The sequence below is a fragment of the Cherax quadricarinatus genome, chromosome 81, assembly GCF_038502225.1.
Source record: "Cherax quadricarinatus isolate ZL_2023a chromosome 81, ASM3850222v1, whole genome shotgun sequence".
Lineage (NCBI taxonomy): Eukaryota > Metazoa > Arthropoda > Malacostraca > Decapoda > Parastacidae > Cherax > Cherax quadricarinatus.
Genome location: NC_091372.1, coordinates 8659547 through 8681854, shown reverse-complemented (window position 1 = coordinate 8681854; position 22308 = coordinate 8659547). Strand labels below are relative to the sequence as shown.

Here is a 22308-nt window from a genome sequence, read left to right as displayed (position 1 = left end):
ATCAAATATTTTGGCTTTGAGCCCACTATCAGGCTACTTTCCGTGCTGGAACCAACCAAAATCATCTTTATTTCAGTAGTATGTCTTCCATTCAGTCGAATGATACTTAGAAGCAGTCATAAAACTATAAAAACCATCCTAGAAAACAACTTATAGTTGGTATTTTAAACCAAACACAAGGTCAGAGATTTGCTTTTCCCATTATGCACCACGTATGGCAGGATTTTTTTTTTTATACTGTACACACTCGCTGCACAGACCTATTATCTCATATCAAGGCCAAAATTGACCAATCACAGCTTATAATGGAGCTGAACTCAAAACATAGATCTACATGAGTAACTCTGGCATCAATAACATAGATCTATATACCAGAGAGTGAACACATTAATTTGTTCTTCTACATACAAGTGTGGCACTAAACACACACACTAAAATAAGTAACAGAAGCAAAGTACGGCAAGTCCTTGACTTACAAACATGTTGAGAAGCTTCATTATCATTATATACAATACAGAAAGTCCCCAATGTGTTTGTAAGTCAAGGACTTACTGTACAGTACATTTTGACCCGCTTCAGCTTAAGGTCTCAGTCTGAGGTCAAAAAGTTCTAATACTTCTATCAAAACATCATTCAAAAACTCATAATTGCTAGACATCGTCAGTACTAGAGGGAAAAAATAAAGATAAAAGATCATAGCAATAAAGATGTACAATATCAACAAGTTGATGAATAAGACATGTGCAACACCTGGGCATCTTAATTCTGAAGACGTTTAGCCAACCAGTGGTTAAATTAGTGCCGAGGCTGTCTGAAAGTGTTGAAACTGGAAACAGCAGAAAACAAGGTAATCAGTCCCTTAGCCTTAATAAAGGGCTCACCACTGTACTGAGTTAATAAAGTCACTAGTTGGTGTAATGTCTTCAGAATGAAGATGCCCAGGTGTTCCACATGTCAATAAATATACCCAGGTGTCCCACATGTGTCAATAAACATACCCAGGTGTTTCACATGTCCCTTATTCAAAAAGAGAAAAGATACAAGAACAACACATAGATCAAGCAAAACCTTGAGATATTGAATTATGTTTTATTACCTGCATGTTGGCTTATTTATGGCATTAAAAAACTTTTTCAAAACTCCATGACATTTTAGTAATCGGCAGCACTTGAGATTTTTGGTAACAAAAAAAAACTGTCGCGAATTCTCACCCATTGGTTTCTCATGAAGGTACTGAGAGAGGAGGAGTGAAGGTAGGTGACAAAGCAGAGCTCGGAGACATGGTGCCTGGTGCAAGCCAGACATTCCCCAGGCATGTAATCTTGTCCGGCAGAGTGCTACCACCCGAAGCTTGCGAAACTGATCTTCCGTCAAGGAAATAAACATCACATTCTGCAATGAGGTATACACAATGTATTATTTACAATTTTCTAGTAAAACCCATAAATTTCTCGTTAACTATTAAATTTCCTAATAACTACAGATTCTCAATAATTATTTTTTTAACACACCAGCCATTTCCCACCGAGGCAGGGCAACCCAAAAAGAGAAACACTTTCATCATCACTCCGTCACTGTCTTATCAAAAGCATGACGACACTACAGTTCAAAAACAAACAAATCTCCACCCCTCCTTCAGAATAATCTTTTCTTTAAACACGCTGGCCATTTCCCACCGAGGCAGGGTGACCCAAAAAGAAAAAACTGACGGTTTTCTTATTTTTAGTAAGCTGTATGGGAAAAGGGGTTACTAGTCCACTGCTTCTGGCAATTTAGTTAACTTTTACAACATGATGGCTTATGGAGGAAAGATTCTTATTCCATTTCCCCATGGATATGAAAGGAAAATTAATAAAAAAAGAACTATTAAGTTAAAATTAAAGAAAACTCAGATGAGTGTATATACATAAACATGTACATACATGTGTAGTGTGACCTAAGTAAAAGTAGCAAGATATACCTGTTATCTTGTGTGTTTATGAGACAGAAAAAAAGACACCAGCACTCCTACCATCATGTAAAACAAATACAGTGGAACCCCAAATATCGGCCTTAATTCGTTCCAGAAGGCTGTTCAAGTACCGTTACCAAACGAATTTGTTCCCATAAGGAATAATGTAAATTATATCAGTCCATTTCAGACCCCCAAAAATGCACTTACAAAAGCACTTACAAAAATACACTTGCATGACTCACGAAATCATAATGACACAACTGCAAACAAATCATACCACGAGTGGGGTTTGAACCCATGGTCAGAGTCTCAAAACTCCAGACCATCGCATTAGCCACTGGGCCAGCTAGCTTCAATAAGATTCATCCAACTAGGTATATTTCTACACCATAGGAAGGTTAGCATAGGCACCACTGTGACCACAAATGCAAGTTTTTACAGATGAATCTCCCGCATAACATGGCTGTGACGAACTCTAGCTCAAGTCCCCTCAAAGCCGTCAACATAACTCACGAAATCGTAATGACACGAGTGCAAACAAACCATACCTATGGTGGAGAAATATACCTAGTTGGATGAACCTTATTGAAGCTAGCTGGCCTAGTGGCTAACTCGACGGTCTGGAGTTTTAAGACTCTCTGACCGCGGGTTCAAACCCCACCCGTGGTATGGTTCATACACTTACGTAATTGTTCGAGTTGGGAGCTGTTCAAAATTCGAGGTACCGCTGTACAGGAATAATTAAAATATGACAGTAATTACTGGTATCTTGTTTAACAATACAGCATCTTTCAACATACTGAAGGCTGGTCAATGTGAAATTCTTAAAGTATTCTTAATCTATACAGAGACCTATGCTGCCAAATTAGTCCCTTGAAGCCATTGTACAGATATAATATGTGGTGATCATTTTTTTCAACCTCTTTTACTGTTGGAACCTCCAAATTTAAAAGTACCAACAATGTCAGAAATTATCAATAATCAAATAGTACCTTTGAGCCCAATTTCAAGCTACTTCCAGTCATGAAACCAACCAAAATCATCTTTATTTCCTTCAAATGATACAAAGAAATAACCAATTAAACCATAAAATGCATCACAGAAAACACCAAAAAGTCCCACATGTGAGAGAATGGGTCTCCATGGTCAGTGTACACCATATAAAAAAAATAGGGGAGCCAGTGGTGCATTGTGGCAATGCCATTTCAGTAGTCCTTGTTCAGCATGCCTAGCAGTAAGAAATATGCGACTTCCTGGCAAATCTGGAACTACTCTTCCCAAGTGATCTAACACAAATGGAAGTGTCAGTGAAGATCAATTTCATGGTTTTGAGGAGTTTGTGACTAAAAGAAATGCCCAGGATACCAGAAGAATGAAGGAGAATAAAGAATGAAGGAGAAAGAAGAATGAAGGAGAAAGAGAGAATGAGAGAGAGAATGAGGGAGAAAGATAATTAGACAAGATGGAGGGGAAGTGAACATCTGACCCCATTGTTTTGACAGGCAGTAGGGGGAGTGAGTAATGAGACAATATGTCAGTTTGACAGCTGCTGACCCTGACTCAGAACAATTAGAAGCCACACACTCACACACAACACAAGCTTGCTGAATGAAGATAATAGCCCAGGGGAAGTGGAAAAGAATCTTTCCTCCGTAAGCCATGCGTGTCGTATGAGGCGACTAAAATGCCGGGAGCAATGGGCTAGTAACCCCTTCTCCTGTATACAATTACTAAAAAAGAGAAGAAGAAAAACTTTATAAAACTGGGTTGCTTAAATGTGCGTGGATGTAGTGCGGATGACAAGAAACAGATGATTGCTGATGTTATGAATGAAAAGAAGTTGGATGTCCTGGCCCTAAGCGAAACAAAGCTGAAGGGGGTAGGAGAGTTTCAGTGGGGGGAAATAAATGGGATTAAATCTGGAGTATCTGAGAGAGTTAGAGCAAAGGAAGGGGTAGCAGTAATGTTAAATGATCAGTTATGGAAGGAGAAAAGAGAATATGAATGTGTAAATTCAAGAATTATGTGGATTAAAGTAAAGGTTGGATGCGAGAAGTGGGTCATAATAAGCGTGTATGCACCTGGAGAAGAGAGGAATGCAGAGGAGAGAGAGAGATTTTGGGAGATGTTAAGTGAATGTATAGGAGCCTTTGAACCAAGTGAGAGAGTAATTGTGGTAGGGGACTTGAATGCTAAAGTAGGAGAAACTTTTAGAGAGGGTGTGGTAGGTAAGTTTGGGGTGCCAGGTGTAAATGATAATGGGAGCCCTTTGATTGAACTTTGTATAGAAAGGGGTTTAGTTATAGGTAATACATATTTTAAGAAAAAGAGGATAAATAAGTATACACGATATGATGTAGGGCGAAATGACAGTAGTTTGTTGGATTATGTATTGGTAGATAAAAGACTGTTGAGTAGACTTCAGGATGTACATGTTTATAGAGGGGCCACAGATATATCAGATCACTTTCTAGTTGTAGCTACACTGAGAGTAAAAGGTAGATGGGATACAAGGAGAATAGAAGCATCAGGGAAGAGAGAGGTGAAGGTTTATAAACTAAAAGAGGAGGCAGTTAGGGTAAGATATAAACAGCTATTGGAGGATAGATGGGCTAATGAGAGCATAGGCAATGGGGTCGAAGAGGTATGGGGTAGGTTTAAAAATGTAGTGTTAGAGTGTTCAGCAGAAGTTTGTGGTTACAGGAGAGTGGGTGCAGGAGGGAAGAGGAGCGATTGGTGGAATGATGATGTAAAGAGAGTAGTAAGGGAGAAAAAGTTAGCATATGAGAAGTTTTTACAAAGTAGAAGTGATGCAAGGAGGGAAGAGTATATGGAGAAAAAGAGAGAAGTTAAGAGAGTGGTGAAGCAATGTAAAAAGAGAGCAAATGAGAGAGTGGGTGAGATGTTATCAACAAATTTTGTTGAAAATAAGAAAAAGTTTTGGAGTGAGATTAACAAGTTAAGAAAGCCTAGAGAACAAATGGATTTGTCAGTTAAAAATAGGAGAGGAGAGTTATTAAATGGAGAGGTAGAGGTATTGGGAAGATGGAAGGAATATTTTGAGGAATTGTTAAATGTTGATGAAGATAGGGAAGCTGTGATTTCGAGTATAGGGCAAGGAGGAATAACATCTTGTAGGAGTGAGGAAGAGCCAGTTGTGAGTGTGGGGGAAGTTCGTGAGGCAGTAGGTAAAATGAAAGGGGGTAAGGCAGCCGGGATTGATGGGATAAAGATAGAAATGTTAAAAGCAGGTGGGGATATAGTTTTGGAGTGGTTGGTGCAATTATTTAATAAATGTATGGAAGAGGGTAAGGTACCTAGGGATTGGCAGAGAGCATGCATAGTTCCTTTGTATAAAGGCAAAGGGGATAAAAGAGAGTGCAAAAATTATAGGGGGATAAGTCTGTTGAGTGTACCTGGTAAAGTGTATGGTAGAGTTATAATTGAAAGAATTAAGAGTAAGACGGAGAATAGGATAGCAGATGAACAAGGAGGCTTTAGGAAAGGTAGGGGGTGTGTGGACCAGGTGTTTACAGTGAAACATATAAGTGAACAGTATTTAGATAAGGCTAAAGAGGTCTTTGTGGCATTTATGGATTTGGAAAAGGCGTATGACAGGGTGGATAGGGGGGCAATGTGGCAGATGTTGCAAGTGTATGGTGTAGGAGGTAGGTTACTGAAAGCAGTGAAGAGTTTTTACGAGGATAGTGAGGCTCAAGTTAGAGTATGTAGGAAAGAGGGAAATTTTTTCCCAGTAAAAGTAGGCCTTAGACAAGGATGTGTGATGTCACCGTGGTTGTTTAATATATTTATAGATGGGGTTGTAAGAGAAGTAAATGCGAGGATCTTGGCAAGAGGCGTGGAGTTAAAAGATAAAGAATCACACACAAAGTGGGAGTTGTCACAGCTGCTCTTTGCCGATGACACTGTGCTCTTGGGAGATTCTGAAGAGAAGTTGCAGAGATTGGTGGATGAATTTGGTAGGGTGTGCAAAAGAAGAAAATTAAAGGTGAATACAGGAAAGAGTAAGGTTATGAGGATAACAAAAAGATTAGGTGATGAAAGATTGAATATCAGATTGGAGGGAGAGAGTATGGAGGAGGTGAACGTATTCAGATATTTGGGAGTGGACGTGTCAGCGGATGGGTCTATGAAAGATGAGGTGAATCATAGAATTGATGAGGGAAAAAGAGTGAGTGGTGCACTTAGGAGTCTGTGGAGACAAAGAACTTTGTCCTTGGAGGCAAAGAGGGGAATGTATGAGAGTATAGTTTTACCAACGCTCTTATATGGGTGTGAAGCGTGGGTGATGAATGTTGCAGCGAGGAGAAGGCTGGAGGCAGTGGAGATGTCATGTCTGAGGGCAATGTGTGGTGTGAATATAATGCAGAGAATTCGTAGTTTGGAAGTTAGGAGGAGGTGCGGGATTACCAAAACTGTTGTCCAGAGGGCTGAGGAAGGGTTGTTGAGGTGGTTCGGACATGTAGAGAGAATGGAGCGAAACAGAATGACTTCAAGAGTGTATCAGTCTGTAGTGGAAGGAAGGCGGGGTAGGGGTCGGCCTAGGAAGGGTTGGAGGGAGGGGGTAAAGGAGGTTTTGTGTGCGAGGGGCTTGGACTTCCAGCAGGCATGCGTGAGCGTGTTTGATAGGAGTGAATGGAGACAAATGGTTTTTAATACTTGACGTGCTGTTGGAGTGTGAGCAAAGTAACATTTATGAAGGGATTCAGGGAAACCGGCAGGCCGGACTTGAGTCCTGGAGATGGGAAGTACAGTGCCTGCACTCTGAAGGAGGGGTGTTAATGTTGCAGTTTAAAAACTGTAGTGTAAAGCACCCTTCTGGCAAGACAGTGATGGAGTGAATGATGGTGAAAGTTTTTCTTTTTCGGGCCACCCTGCCTTGGTGGGAATCGGCCGGTGTGATAATAATAAATAATCAGAAGAATGAAGGAGAAAGAGAGAATGAGAGAGAGAATGCAGGAGAAAGATAATTAGATAGGATGGAGGAGAAGCGAGCATCCAACCCCATTGTTTTGACAGGCGGTAGGGGAGCGAGTAATGAGACAACATGTCATTTTGACAGCTGCCAACCCTGACACAGAACAATTAGAAGCCACACACTCTCACACAAGACAAGCTTGCTGAATGAAGATAATAGCAGTTATATGAAAGTATCCAGTGACTATATATGTGTATATATATTATAGAAACCAAAAGGAAGAGAGAGGTGAAGGTTTATAAACTAAAAGAGGAGGCAGTTAGGGAAAGAAATAAACAGCTATTGGAGGATAGATGGGCTAATGAGAGCATAGGAAATGGGGTCGAAGAGGTATGGGGTAGGTTTAAAAATGTAGTGTTAGAATGTTCAGCAGAAGTTTGTGGTTACAGGAAAGTGGGTGCGGGAGGGAAGAGGAGCAATTGGTGGAATGATGATGTAAAGAGAGTAGTAAGGGAGAAAAAGTTAGCATATGAGAAGTTTTTACAAAGTAGAAGTGATGCAAGGAGGGAAGAGTAGATGGAGAAAGAGAGAGAGGGGAAGAGAGGGGTGAAGCAATGTAAAAAGAGAGTAAATGAGAGAGTGGGTGAGATGTTATCAACAAATTTTGTTGGAAATAAGAAAAAGTTTTGGAGTGAGATTAACAAGTTAAGGAAGCCTAGAGAACAAATGGATTTGTCAGTTAAAAATAGGAGAGGAGAGTTATTAAATGGAGAGTTAGAGGTATTGGGAAGATGGAGGGAATATTTTGAGGAATTGTTAAATGTTGATGAAGACAGGGAAGCTGTGATTTCGTGTATAGGGCAAGGAGGAATAACATCTTGTAGGAGTGAGGAAGAGCCAGTTGTGAGTGTGGGGGAAGTTCGTGAGGCAGTAGGTAAAATGAAAGGGGGTAAGGCAGCCGCGATTGATGGGATAAAGATAGAAATGTTAAAAGCAGGTGGGGATATAGTTTTGGACTGGTTGGTGCAATTATTTAATAAATGTATGGAAGAGGGTAAGGTACCTAGGAATTGGCAGAGAGCATGCATAGTTCCTTTGTATAAAGGCAAAGGGGACAAAAGAGAGTGCAAAAATTATAGGGGGAGAAGTCTGTTGAGTATACCTGGTAAAGTGTATGGTAGAGTTATTATTGAAAGAATTAAAAGTAAGACTGAGAATAGGATAGCAGATGAACAAGGAGGCTTTAGGAAAGGTAGAGGGTGTGTGGACCAGGTGTTTACAGTGAAACATATAAGTGAACAGTATTTAGATAAGGCTAGAGAGGTCTTTGTGGCATTTATGGATTTGGAAAAGGCATATGACAGGGTGGATAGGGGGGCAATGTGGCAGATGTTGCAGGTGTATGGTGTAGGAGGTAGGTTACTGAAAGCAGTGAAGAGTTTTTACGAGGATAGTGAGGCTCAAGTTAGAGTACATAGGAAAGAGGGAAATTATTTCCCAGTAAAAGTAGGCCTTAGACAGGGATGTGTGATGTCGCCGTGGTTGTTTAACCCTTTCAGGGTCCAAGGCCCAAATCTGGAGTCACGCACCAGTGTCCAAGAATTTTCAAAAAAAAAATTTGTTATTTTTTCTTATGAAATCGTAGAGAATCTTTTTGTGAAGGTAATAAAACAAAAAGTACGAAATTTGGTGGAAAATTGACGAAATTATGCTCTCGCGAATTTTGATGTGTCAGCGATATTTACGAATCGGCGATTTTGCCGACTTTGACTCCCATTTTAGGCCAATTACATTATTCCAATCAACCAAATTCTTAGCTATTTCACTAGTATTACTTCTATTCTATCGATTGAGCACAAGAAATCGCCAATCAACTGTTTCAACTACAAAATAAAGTGATCGGAAATTGTTAATTTGGCCAATTTAACACAAAGTTCAAAATATTCCAATTTCAAAATAGGGTCCAGAATAAACAATGTAGGTATTCCTGGAACTAAACTAACATTTCCTCTGTTCATTAGTTATGTTTTGAGGCTTTACAAATAAATTCCATTTTGATTTTTTATTCACATAATGAATTTTTATTCACACCAAAAAATAGAAGATTTACTGTTATGCAATACTGTAATAATTGTATAAATATCATCACTATATTTGTGAATGTATATTAGACCCACCAGCTGACGTGTATTAGACGTGTGAGGTCGTTTGTTTACTCTTGAATATCGGCAAAAATTTAACATTTCTGCTACTTTGAGCTTAGTTTCAAGCCATTTCCAGTGCTAAAACCAATCAAAATCATCTCCATTTCTGTAATATGTCTTCCATTCTATCAAATGAGACCAAGAAATCGCAAATACAACTATAAAAAACATACGAAAAAACACTGCAAAGTTGCTGTTTTAATCGAAAAATCATGATTTCATTTTTTTTCTCTCATTATACACAGTGTGCTGCATGATCTGTTTTATGTGGTGCACACATACCACATAGATGTATTCTCTCATATCTAGGCCCAAATGTACCACTCACAGTTTATCAGAGTGAGCTGAGCTCATGGCGTAGATCTACGGTTTGGACCCTGAACGTAAAGCCATAGATCTACGGGACGGACCCTGAAAGGGTTAATATATTTATAGATGGGGTTGTAAGAGAAGTAAATGCGAGGGTCTTGACAAGAGGCGTGGAGTTAAAAGATAAAGAATCACACAAAGTGGGAGTTGTCACAGTTGCTCTTTGCTGATGACACTGTGCTCTTGGGAGATTCTGAAGAGAAGTTGCAGAGATTGGTGGATGAATTTGGTAGGGTGTGCAAAAGAAGAAAATTAAAAGTGAATACAGGAAAGAGTAAGGTTATGAGGATACCAAAAATATTAGGTGATGAAAGATTGGATATCAGATTGGAGGGAGAGAGTATGGAGGAAGTGAATGTATTCAGATATTTGGGAGTGGATGTGTCAGCGGATGGGTCTATGAAGGATGAGGTGAATCATAGAATTGATGAGGGGAAAAGGGTGAGTGGTGCACTTAGGAGTCTGTGGAGACAAAGAACTTTGTCCTTGGAGGCAAAGAGGAGAATGTATGAGAGTATAGTTTTACCAACACTCTTATATGGTTGTGAAGCATGGGTGATGAATGTTGCAGCGAGGAGAAGGCTGGAGGCAGTGGAGATGTCATGTCTGAGGGCAATGTGTGGTGTGAATATAATGCAGAGAATTCGTAGTTTGGAAGTTAGGAGGAGGTGCGGGATTACCAAAACTGTTGTCCAGAGGGCTGAGGAAGGGTTGTTGAGGTGGTTCGGACATGTAGAGAGAATGGAGCGAAACAGAATGACTTCAAGAGTGTATCAGTCTGTAGTGGAAGGAAGGCGGGGTAGGGGTCGGCCTAGGAAAGGTTGGAGGGGGGGGGGGTAAAGGAGGTTTTGTGTGCAAAGGGCTTGGACTTCCAGCAGGCGTGCGTGAGCATGTTTGATAGGAGTGAATGGAGACGAATGATTTTTAATACTTGACGTGCTGTTGGAGTGTGAGCAAAGTAACATTTATGAAGGGGTTCAGGGAAACCGGCAGGCCGGACTTGAGTCCTGGAGATGGGAAGTACAGTGCCTGCACTCTGAAGGAGGGGTGTTAATGTTGCAGTTTAAAAACTGTAGTGTAAAGCACCCTTCTGGCAAGACAGTGATGGAGTGAATGATGGTGAAAGTTTTTCTTTTTCGGGCCACCCTGCCTTGGTGGGAATCAGCCAGTGTGATAATAAAAAATAAATAAATAAATAAATAAAATATATTATAGAAACCAAAAGGAAGGAAGAAGGAAAGGAAGGAAGGAAGAAAGAAAGGAAGGAAGGACGAGATGAAAAGAAAGAAGGAAAACAGTAAGGAAGGAAGGAAAGTAGGAAAGGAATGCAGGAAGGTAGGAAGGAAGGAATGATGACACACTATCATTTACCTAGGGTAATGGGGAAGTGGAACAGAATTCTTCCTCCATAAGCCATGAGTATTGTAAGAGGCGATTAAATGCCGGGAGCAAGGGCCTAGTAACCCCTTCTCCTGTATAAATTACTAAATTTAAAGAGAGAAACTTCCGTTTTTCTTTTTGGGCCACCCTGCCTTGGTGGGATACGGCCGGTTTGTTGAAAAAAAAAACTGCCTGCTAATACTTTGAAGAAAACTCCTCAGACGAGGTGTTTTGTCTTTGCACATAAAAAAAAAATGCCCACAAAAATGCAGACACACTGGTTTTATGTGAGAGGAGTGTAAAACACCATTGTGTATGACACCATGTTTCAAAGAGTTCCACAAGCTGCAGAACTTCTAGGAACATGTCCAGTGACTGTACGTTTGTATATGTATTATAAAACAATAGTAATAAACAACTTTTTGTATTGTTTGTGTAAACAAGTTTTGTAAACAATATACAGCAGGGCCCCGCTTTACGGCGTTTCACTTTACAGCGTTCCGCTAATACGGTCATTTCAAATTATGACCAAAACTCGCTATACGGCTCCCCCCATCTGACTTTCTAATACGGTCACCGCGCCCCACCCTGTTTGTTTACATTCTTCGTGAGCTCAGTAAGCACTAAGTCTCTCCATTTTGTCTAGAAACTCCAAAATTTCAAATGTTTTTAAAAGTTATTTCATATTTTATATATACTCTGATAATTATACTTATGTATACCTGTACTTAAATAAACTTACATACTGTGCTGGCATGCAGGTACACATTAAAATCAGTAAGAGTGTCTTACGTCTCCAGACGTCATATTAGTAATGATAATAATAATCATCGAGTCTCATTTAAATGTCGTATATTATGTTAAACACACATTTTCATTAATCCATCTATGATATTTTTTCAAAATTATATAATAAACACGATACATAACATAAAAAGATGATAAATACACCCCACAATAGAATAAATAAACATAAATATGAGATGTGGTAGCCAGATAACTTGTACAAGTGACGGCAAGAATAACATTTTCTCTAATCTAACGTAAGACAAAATGTGTTACTGGGGGTAACTGTAGAAAATTATTCCTTTCGTATGTATGTAAGTAAGTTTATTCAGGTATACACAAATACAGTTACAAAAGGACCCCAATGGAAGTAAGTCACTCTGTCTGACTTTTTTGGGTTATCCTAGGTTCTCTACACATATGCTGCTATGTATGATAATTCTATGTAACTGTATTTGTGTATACCTGAATAAATTTACTTACTTACTTACTTACTTACTAGATTATCATACATAACATATGTGTAGAGAACCTAGGATAACCCAAAAAAGTCAGAGTGACTTATTTCCATTGCCTTTACTCAGAGCTTCATTTCTTCTCAAAATGATGTTACATGAGAATGGGAGTGTTCTTCATTTATTTATTCTACCGTATCAATGTAGAGACAACTTGTACACAATGTAACTTGTACACAAACCAGACGTGTACACTTTGTTTACAAAACTTACCTTCGCCTGGTTTGTTTACATAACTCTGCACCTGTACTCTCTCATGCACTCATTCTTTCTCTCTCTCATTTATTCGTTTTATCTCATTTACTTACTCCTGACCCTACATTAAGACTACAAATATTTTAAGGTAAGTAATGAGTGAACTGTATATACATTTTATCGCTCTGGGATGCTTAAATATCATAGAATATATGTATGGGTGGGTTGGCCTGGTATGGTAGCCCGGCTGACTACCATACATACCACACTTGATTTTTTACAATAAATACTACTCATCTCACCCTATATTTTAAGGTAAGTAATGTAACTGTATATACCGCTCTGGGATGCTTAAATATCATAGAATAGTACCTGGTAAGGTAGCCTGGCTGACTACCATACATACCACACTTGATTTCTTACAATAAATACTACTTGTCTCACCCTAGATTAAGACTATAAATATTTTAGGGTAAGTAATGAGTGCACTATGTGTGCATTGTACTTTATTGTTTTTTGATGCCTGGTTCTATTGCTAACTTAATATATGTTAGTGTAAACTTGTTATCTAGTGTTTGTATGCATTTGTAAGTGGAAAAAAAGGGTGTTTCACTTTACGGCGGTTTCCGCTTTATGGCGGTAGCCTGGAACCTAACCAGCCGTATAAGTGGGGCCCTACTGTACTAACAATTACATTCGTGAGCTTATTGTGTTGTATACGAGTGTATATATGTACATTGCACCTTACTTTGGACTCTCAGGCCACGTAAGTTATGTGAAAAAATAAAATAGTGAAAAAAACAAGAAACATTTGAATACAAGTGAACCAAAATTTACCGGGTGAGCGGCAGTCACCGCTGTTGCCATACGCGGCTCATTTTCTGCCAACTTCACGCCTCTATATCTCGGCAAGTACTGATGGCAAAAAAAAATTTGGGGGGGGGGGACTAAAACAATCAGAAAAATAATCTTAACATTTTAATAAGAAATTTCTTTTTTTTTTTTAATATTTTTCAACACCAGGAGACACTTCAAGATTTGGGGTTTCAATAGTCAAGGGGTTAAATGATCCTCCAGTTGCAACATCTGTTCTGTTGTAGATTCGCCAGTATAATCGCCAGGCCCTGGCATTTTCCAAGAGGTGGCCAAGTCTCGGCTCCCTGTCGAGGGAGCGTCTCAGACCAATGTCTGCCATGGGAGGAGGTAGCTGCAACACCCCCACTCATGCTTCAGATATTTTTATAATGAAATACCAGAAAATACTTACCTGTGATTGTGTGAGACTAACAGCTAGGCCTGTGGTGCCAGCCCATGCTAGACCAGAGATGCCTCCTGAGCCTACTACTGTCTGCAGCAGGGAACCATCTTGAAGAGACCATACATTCACCAGTCCATTTGTGCTTTTCAAACAACCTAAAATATTAAAAGACTTATGAAATAATAACTCTGATAATTCACAAATGGTCTATGGCTTTTTTTTTCACTGAAGAATAACATTATGCCTCCTGTTTCATTGACTAACCTGTAGCCAGCATAAGACCTGAGAGTGATATATCTAGTGCAGTAACTGAACATTGATGACCACGTAGTTGGAGCAAGCAGCGGGGACTGTGAGACAGAGTCGGTGAACAAATTTCAGGTTGCTCACTGTTATGGAGAAACAACTGCTAGTTATGTTTGTTTAAAACAATTCAAAATATATTTTAAATAGTGAAGGTACATAGTCAACTCTTATGATGCATGGGATATATTGCTGAAAGTTGGTGTCCTATGAAAATTAGCTTTATCACAGTGAAAAACATGTGCAAAAAAAAAAAAAAAAAAAAAAAAAAAAAAAAAAAAAATAGGGTTACATATCAGACACCTTCAAATTTGCTCAAACAATATTGTCTAGTAGACATGACTTGCTCTCACTTAACATGATTGGTGGGAGACTAGGAAGCACTGCTTGTGGCTCACTGAGCAGATTGTGAAAAACTAAGGAAGCCAGTCTAATTAACCCTTTGAGGGTCCGTCCCGTAGTTCTATTGAAGCCAGGGTCCAAGCCGTAGTACTACATCATGAGCTCAGCTCACTCTGATAAGCTGTGAGTGGTAACTTTTGGCCTAGACATGAGAGAATACATATATAGGCTAAGTGTGCATCATATAAAACAAATCCTGCAGCACGCAGTGCATAGTAAGAAAAAAAAGCCGACCGTTTTTGGATTAAAACAGCAACTCTGCGGTGTATTTTCATATAGCTTTTATGGTTGTATTTGTGGTTTCTTGGTCTCATTTGATAGAATGGGGGATATATTACAGAAATAGAGATGATTTTCGAAATAGCTTGAAAATGAGCTCAAAGTAGAGAAAATTCTTGCCGATGTTCAAGAGCAAACAAATCACATCACGCATCCAATATACGTCAGCTGGTGAGGCTAATGTGTGTTTAAGAATGCGCTGACATTATTTATACAATCATTACAATATTGCATAAGAGTATATCTTCTATTTTTTGGTGTGAATAAAAATTCTTTATGTGAATAAAACATCAAAATGGAATTCATCTGTAAAGCCTGGAATCATAACTAATAAACAGAAGAAATGTTATTTTAGTGCCAGGAATGCCTGCAATGTTTATTCTGGACCCTATTTTGAAACTGGAATATTCTGAAATTTGTGTGTAATTGGCCAAATTACCAATTTCCAATCACTTTATTGGGTAATCGAAATAGTTGACTGGGCAATTTCTTGTGCTCAATAGATAAAATGGAATACATACTAGCAAAATAGCTAAGAATGTGGTCTAATGGAACAATGTAATTGGCCGAATATAGGACTCAAAGTGAGCAAAATCACCGATGTGTAAATATCAAATTTTGCACTTTTTTTTTTTTTCAACAAACCGGCCGTATCCCACCAAAGCAAGGTGGCCCAAAAAGAAAAACAAAAGTTTTTCTTTTTAAAATTAGTAATTTGCACCTTCAGAAAAAAATTCTCTACCATTTCATAAGAAAAAATAATTTTTTTTTAAATTCTTGACCCCTGTGGGGAATTTTCAGATTAGGGGTGTGGACCCTCAAAGGGTTATGATCTAATGGTTATATATCCAGTATTGTGCCTTGTTATTCTTAATGGTTATATATTTTTTATTAACACATTGGCCGTTTCCCATTGAGGAAGGGAGACCCGAAAAAGAAGAAACCACTTTCATCATCGCTCACTCCATCACTGTCTTGCCAGACATGCCTACACTACAATTAAACAACTGCAACATATCTCCACCCTTCCTTAAGAGCACAGGCACTGTACTTCCCACTCAAGTTATAGTTAACTATAATTTTTAAAAGGATGGAGGAAAGTAAGCCGGTGGAAGGCCTTGGTCAGATGACCAAAGCTCCAGCTGTGGGCCATCATGTGACTAAGACTAGCATCGGGAAACAAATGTCCCGTTTCTTGACAAACCTTACCTAACCTAATGAAGGTACTACCCAAATTTTTTTTTAGATTTTCAGTGCATCTAATTAAGGTTACTTTGGGTTATATGTAATCTTTAATGCACTCCTTCAATGGTGTTTATATAAAACTGTACTAGGTGGTATCAACTTAAGAGCTTACTGTATGACCAATATAACAGTAAAAAATAAAGTTACAAAAGTAAAATACCTAACACAAAATAATGTCAAAATCTTAGTGGCAGAAACACAAAACAGAGATGAAAAATTAATCAAAAAAATTTATAAAAGCCACTATTAATCAACTAAAGAAACAGAGGCTTGCCAAAGTGGAATAGAGAATTTGACAAGCTAAATGAGAGACTACTTTAAAGATTAAGACATGTGCAATAGTTGGGTATCTTTAATGATGAAATGTTTTGCCTACACAATAGGCTTCTTCAGTCGAATATAGAGGGAGAAGGTGTGGCAGTGAAATAAAGATGATGTAATCAGTCCATCAACCTTGGAGAAAAGCATGTGAGGTGGTCAGTCCCTCAGCCTAGAGAAGAATTCAGCTCCATGGTCTGGAATGATACTGTTCCACTATGGAGTAGAAGTCTGATAAACCAACAAATAGTTTGGAGTTTTTGTTGATCGCCTGTTCAGTGAGACTGTTGCTACTGCTGTTGGTCTGCACCAGTATGTGACAAGAGGCAGAGAGCCAGGTAAGTGTTACCCATCACTCACATACAGCTCTACATATAACAACTAAATTTTTTATGCTTTACAGTTATTCCTCTGAATTATTTGTAGTTTCTGGAAATTATCAGCGGTACAATTTTCCTAAACATGTAATATTCAAGACAACGGTGGTCATCACCTGCTCTTAGGCTGAGGAACTGATTACCTCATCTTCTACTGTCTGCTGTATATATTTCTAGTCTTTACATTGTGTCCATGTAATGTATTGATAAAGCAAACGTGTATCTTTCATTATCTTGTCGGTACTGTATACCACTAATATACAACATTTTTTACAGGGAAAAAAATAATTTTTTCCACAAATTACAAATTACTGAAATCTTAAATGTCATTTTGCCTTTTATAAAAAGCTAATATTGTAATTTTGTTTTTCGTCTAAACCTGACAAGGTGAGATGAACCTTGTTACTGTATTTAAAAGAAAAAATAGAAGCTCTCTTACCTTCCCTCGTACTCCGAAGCCTCTGAAGCAGGAGTCTGAGGTACGACCCAGACTGTTACCAAACCATCCTCGTGGCCAACCACCAGCATGTGTACGCACACTCCTTCACTTACACCACCTAGAAGTACAAATTAAGCAATATCAACAATACTGTAAAAGCAGCATATCGTGTTGCTACAATGAGTGTAGGATGACTATTAGGTTAGCCTGGAGGATTAGTGTTACAAAAAACGCGATTCTAGAAGCTTAGAGATCTCCAGTGAACACTAGAAAGGACTGCCCTTCTAGCATCCAGCCTGTTACTGGGTTTTCGTAACAAGTAGTCAGTATCCTTGTCCAATTATCCATTAGAATTCAATGTGATTCAATAGTGCTTCAGGATAACAACTGGTAGGCTACTAACTAGGGAAATTAAAATTTAATAAATTTATTAAGTCTAGAGGTATATTATCAAATTAAATTAAATTAAATTAATCACAGTAATCAACATAATATCAATTCTCTCGAGTACAGTATTATTGTGCTGAAAGCACATATCACATTTATAATTCTTAAGTACCATCTGGTACATTAACATTTAATAAGATATTACAAATATGTACAAGTAAGTTTGTGCATGTGTGTAAGTGCTCTAAGTAGTTCGCTATGTCTCACGACTCGACTAGACTTAAACAAGTGACTGACAAAGTCCTCACATAAACTAACTTCTTGACCGACTGGCAACCAGAACAGTCTGCTTGAACAATAAAAAGAATGCTAAGCCCAATAGCAATACAACAAGCAACTGCGACACAATCAGGATCAAGGAGATAATATAACGACACTAAGTAGGGACCATCTGTAGATCCTCCACAAAAGTCACAAAACTCCCATACTACTGAATCTAAGTTCAGCATAAGAAAATCCCCAACTGTGATAATACACAGAAACCAGTACAAATTAGGTGAGAAGCTACAGCTCAGGACCTGAGGTGTTTCGAGTCTATGTGACACAACCTCAGTACAAAGTCGAAAATCACTAAGTCTATACAAGGTTCTGTGAACAGAGTTCTACAGAACTAACAAGAATAATGAGACAGACAATCTGTCCAACCACCAAGAGAGTCTAGAGCAGACTGAATACTTCACGCGAGGTGAGGACACCCCCCTCGATCACGTGATAGCTCCGTGGACAACTGCAGCTCAGAAGCCGGCAGTCTAACGAGCAAAGAGCGATAATTACAGTAGTTAGACAATCAAGACTTGAACTGAGCACATAATATGTTACATCCTACCAACGTAAGTCAAATAACAATATAAAGCGAGGGGCTTGGACTTCCAGCAGGTATGCATGAGCGTGTTTGATAGGAGTGAATGGAGACAAATGGTTTTTAATACTTGACGTGCTGTTGGAGTGTGAGCAAAGTAACATTTATGAAGGGGTTCAGGGAAACCGGCAGGCCGGACTTGAGTCCTGGAGATGGGAAGTACAGTGCCTGCACTCTGAAGGAGGGGTGTTAATGTTGCAGTTTAAAAACTGTAGTGTAAAGCACCCTTCTGGCAAGACAGTGATGGAGTGAATGATGGTGAAAGTTTTTCTTTTTCGGGCCACCCTGCCTTGGTGGGAATCGGCCAGTGTGATAATAAATAATAAAAATTTACGATTTAGCTATTATTGCAAATATAAGCAATATAAAATTATATGAAAAGGTAATATACATTATATATATACATAATAATCATTGCAACCCATTCAGGGGTTGCAACAATTAGTAACTTAGGGTAACAAAAAACAAAAAACAATACTTACATCCAGTGGGTCATTTGTTTCATGTCCACAGGATATCACTTACAGCAGTCGCCCAACACCCATGTACCTACTTACTGCTGAGGGAACAGGGATAACAGGTGTGTAAGGAAACATGACCAATGTCTCACCCTCTCTGGGATCAAGCCCAGGTCCCTCAGTTATGTGCCACTACCACTCAGCCACTGACAAAATATCCAATACAAACCCTGATAAACTCTAAACTCATCCTAGTGATGCTCATGCTCCTTCCAAGTAAAATAAAAACAAATATCAGCAACAGCAGCAGTAGATAAAATGTTGTAATCATTTCAAAGAATAAGTCGCAACAAAACATTAGATTACTACATGAAGACTGTCTCAAAGACCCAGGTCAGAAGTCACCTGCCTTGTTTCCTGATGAACAAGCCACTACCACTACTACCACCACCATTACACACTACGATGGTGAAAAAGACAATTGCAATGGAGACCTTCATTTGCACAAGGTTTCATGCAATATTGCATAAAATATTGCACAGAGCAAATTGTCTTTCACCAACCATCTGCATCCTGCTACCAATTCCATTCACTAAGATATCGAACAGGGAACAAAAGGGTACACAAACTACTTAAAATACAAACTCAATAGCATAAATATACAATATAATGGAGGGATAAGTTAAATATAACTAAGAAAACCTATATTACCATTCTTACTTATAACTGGAGACCATTTAACTGATGAAGGTAAAGACTTGTAATCTAAGGAATACACTGGTGTCCAGCCATTTGCTGTTTGTGCCCAGACTTTTGTTCCACCTTCACCACAAGATGCCAGTAAGCAACAGTTGCTGCTCCACTCCAGACACTGAACTGGACCCTGCAATATAAAGCAACTATTAAAATCGAGGAAAACTCCTGTGGAGTGTAAAATGTTTATCTTGTACTCAGTGGACGGAGGATTGAACCTCCATCGCTTGCCGTGTTGAAGATTTACTTGGCTTTATCGTTACAAATTGATAATAAAAAAGGTATTAAAAATTATGTAAAGCACTTTTTATTCACTCTAAAATGCTCGAGAGTTAATATGCAAGTAAAACAAATTCCTATGCACCTCAAAAATTAAAAGAAAGATATGATAAAATGGTAATACTACTTTGAATATCTACTGTATAATATTTATTATTTATTAGCTTGAATATCTTTGGGCCTGTGGATATTATTCTTTCTTTAGAGGATGAACTGAAAAGGATCTATTTAATATTCAAAATAATTAAAAGTCAACATATAAATAAAGCAATTTTCAATTATCGACCCTGAGAAACAAGGTTTGCTTCAGTATAAACAGCCAGATGAAAAATTAGAAAGAAATTGAGAGAGATGAATTAAAAGGCTAATTCACAGAAGAAAATATTTACCAACTCACAGAAATCAGAGAACTTTTGTAACAAGTCATTGGCTACAGTGGCTGACCAGAGAAAGGAAATGCAATTTGTGGTTATTAATGTTTTTCTTATTAAACTGGACTCTCTCTACATCAAAGCAAACTTTAAAAATAATGAATCTCTACCCACATAACCACCCAAAGCAAATGAACAGAATACTGTATGAGAAAAAGACTGAGGAACACAGAAAATATTTAAAATTCCAATGATCGCACCTCTGAAGACCCACCAGGAAGCAGAAACTATCATGGTGCCTGGTCATAAGGAGGTCCAGGCAGTGTCTTCTCTCTGATAGGGGCTTATAAAACACCAGCATGACTTCAGGAATGGGAAGTCTTGCCTTACAAGTGTTACAGAGGTTTACAACAGGTTAATGATTGTCATACAGCATATTACTAATAGGTAAGGCAGCCTCAGATACAGTGTCACACAGAAAACTAGAGAACAAACTAAACACACAGGCTGAGGTAACAGGCAGGCTACTTCCATGGATTAAGGAATAATTAAATAGAAAGTGATAATAAGTTGCATTAAGAGTTGAAGTGTCAGAATGGACAAGTGTAACAAGTTTTCCTTTTGAAATGTATCAGTCTCCATACAGCATAATTTCTAGGGTTTATCAATGTTTGTCTCCATGGGGAAGCAGAGAAGAATTTTTCCTCCATAAGCCGTGAGTGTCCTAAGAGGTAACTAAAATGCCGGGAGCAAGGGGCGGCTAGTATCCCTTCTGTACAAATTACTAAATGTAAAAAGAAGAAAAACTTTTGTTTCTCCATTACTAGGTCACCCTGGCTTGGTGAGAGATGGCCTAGGAACTATAGTTCCCCTAATCTCTAAACTTAATCAAAATAATTGTATAGTTTGAAAACCATAACTTCATTATTATTTTTTTTTTCTTTTTAACAAGTTGGCCATCTCCCACCCAGGCAGGGTGACCCAAAAAGAAAGAAAATCCCCAAAAAGAAAATACTTTCATCATCATTCAACACCTTCACCTCACTCACACATAATCACTGTTTTTGCAGAGGTGCCCAGAATACAACAGTTAAGAAGTCTTTCTTTCTTTCAACGCACCAGCCGTATCCCACCGAGCCGGGGTGGCCCAAAAGGAAAAACGAAAGTTTCTCCTTTTACATTTAGTAATATATACAGGAGAAGGGGTTACTAGCCCCTTGCTCCCGGCATTTTAGTCGCCTCTTACAACACGCATGGCTTACGGAGGAAGAATTCTGTTCCACTTCCCCATGGAGGTAAGAGGAAATAAACAAGAACAAGAACTAGTAAGAAAATAGAAGAAAACCCAGAAGGGTGTGTGTGTATATATATGCTTGTACATGTATGTGTAGTGTGACCTAAGTGTAAGTAGAAGTAGCAAGATGTACCTGAAACCTTGCATGTTTATGAGACATAAAAATGGACACCAGCAATCCTACCATCATGTAAAACAATTACAGGCTTTCGTTTTACACTCACTTGGCAGGACGGTAGTACCTCCCTGGGCTGTTGCTGTCTACCAACCTACTACCTAGAACAGTTTAGAAGTATATACGTATAAAAATACACAATATATCCCTCCAAACTGCCAATATCCCAAACACCACCTTTAGAGTGCAGGCATTGTACTCCCCATTTCCAGGACTCAAGTCCGGTTATATAAAATAACCGGTTTCCCTGAATCCCTTCACTAAATATTACCCTGCTCACACTCCAACAGCTCAATATAAAATTACAAGAGATTCAATATAAAGTCCTGTCTTAAAACCCATGATAAACATTTAGATCACCACCCTGGAGAGTGAGTCTCACTCACCTGTTGTGTGTAAATTATGATACTGTCCAGAGTCCTAACCTCACTTACCTGTTGTACTCTGAGGGTGACGCTGTCCAGATCAGTGTTGACAAAACAAACACGAACAATTCCATCACTGAAGCCCACAGCCAGCTCCTTGTCTTGGTCTTGCCAGGCCATGCAACTTACATACACTGCATGGAAAGAATATGCTCAGTATATAGCACCAACCACTAAATACAATACAAACCCTGCTTATTAAACTGTCACTATCTATAATGCCTAAATTTATTGTTTGTACATCTTTAATGCCCTTTTACACTATAAGCAAATAATAATTATTG

The 22308-nt window shown here is 38.6% G+C and overlaps 1 protein-coding gene across 7 annotated transcripts in view; it reads right to left on the bottom strand.

Moving 5' to 3' along the window:
• The window catches only part of LOC128699864 (probable E3 ubiquitin-protein ligase HERC1), a gene marked incomplete at its 5' end in the record, with an annotated part of 163798 nt that overhangs the window by 43709 nt on the left and 97781 nt on the right, over positions 1-22308 (bottom strand). For 5 of the 7 annotated variants that reach the window (XM_070102322.1, XM_070102324.1, XM_070102325.1 and 2 more), the window contains 6 exon segments: positions 1212-1392; positions 13610-13755; positions 13865-13989; positions 16964-17081; positions 19439-19610; positions 22034-22158. In XM_070102322.1, the coding sequence (XP_069958423.1) occupies positions 1212-1392; positions 13610-13755; positions 13865-13989; positions 16964-17081; positions 19439-19610; positions 22034-22158 (867 nt within the window). 7 annotated transcript variants of the gene reach the window in all.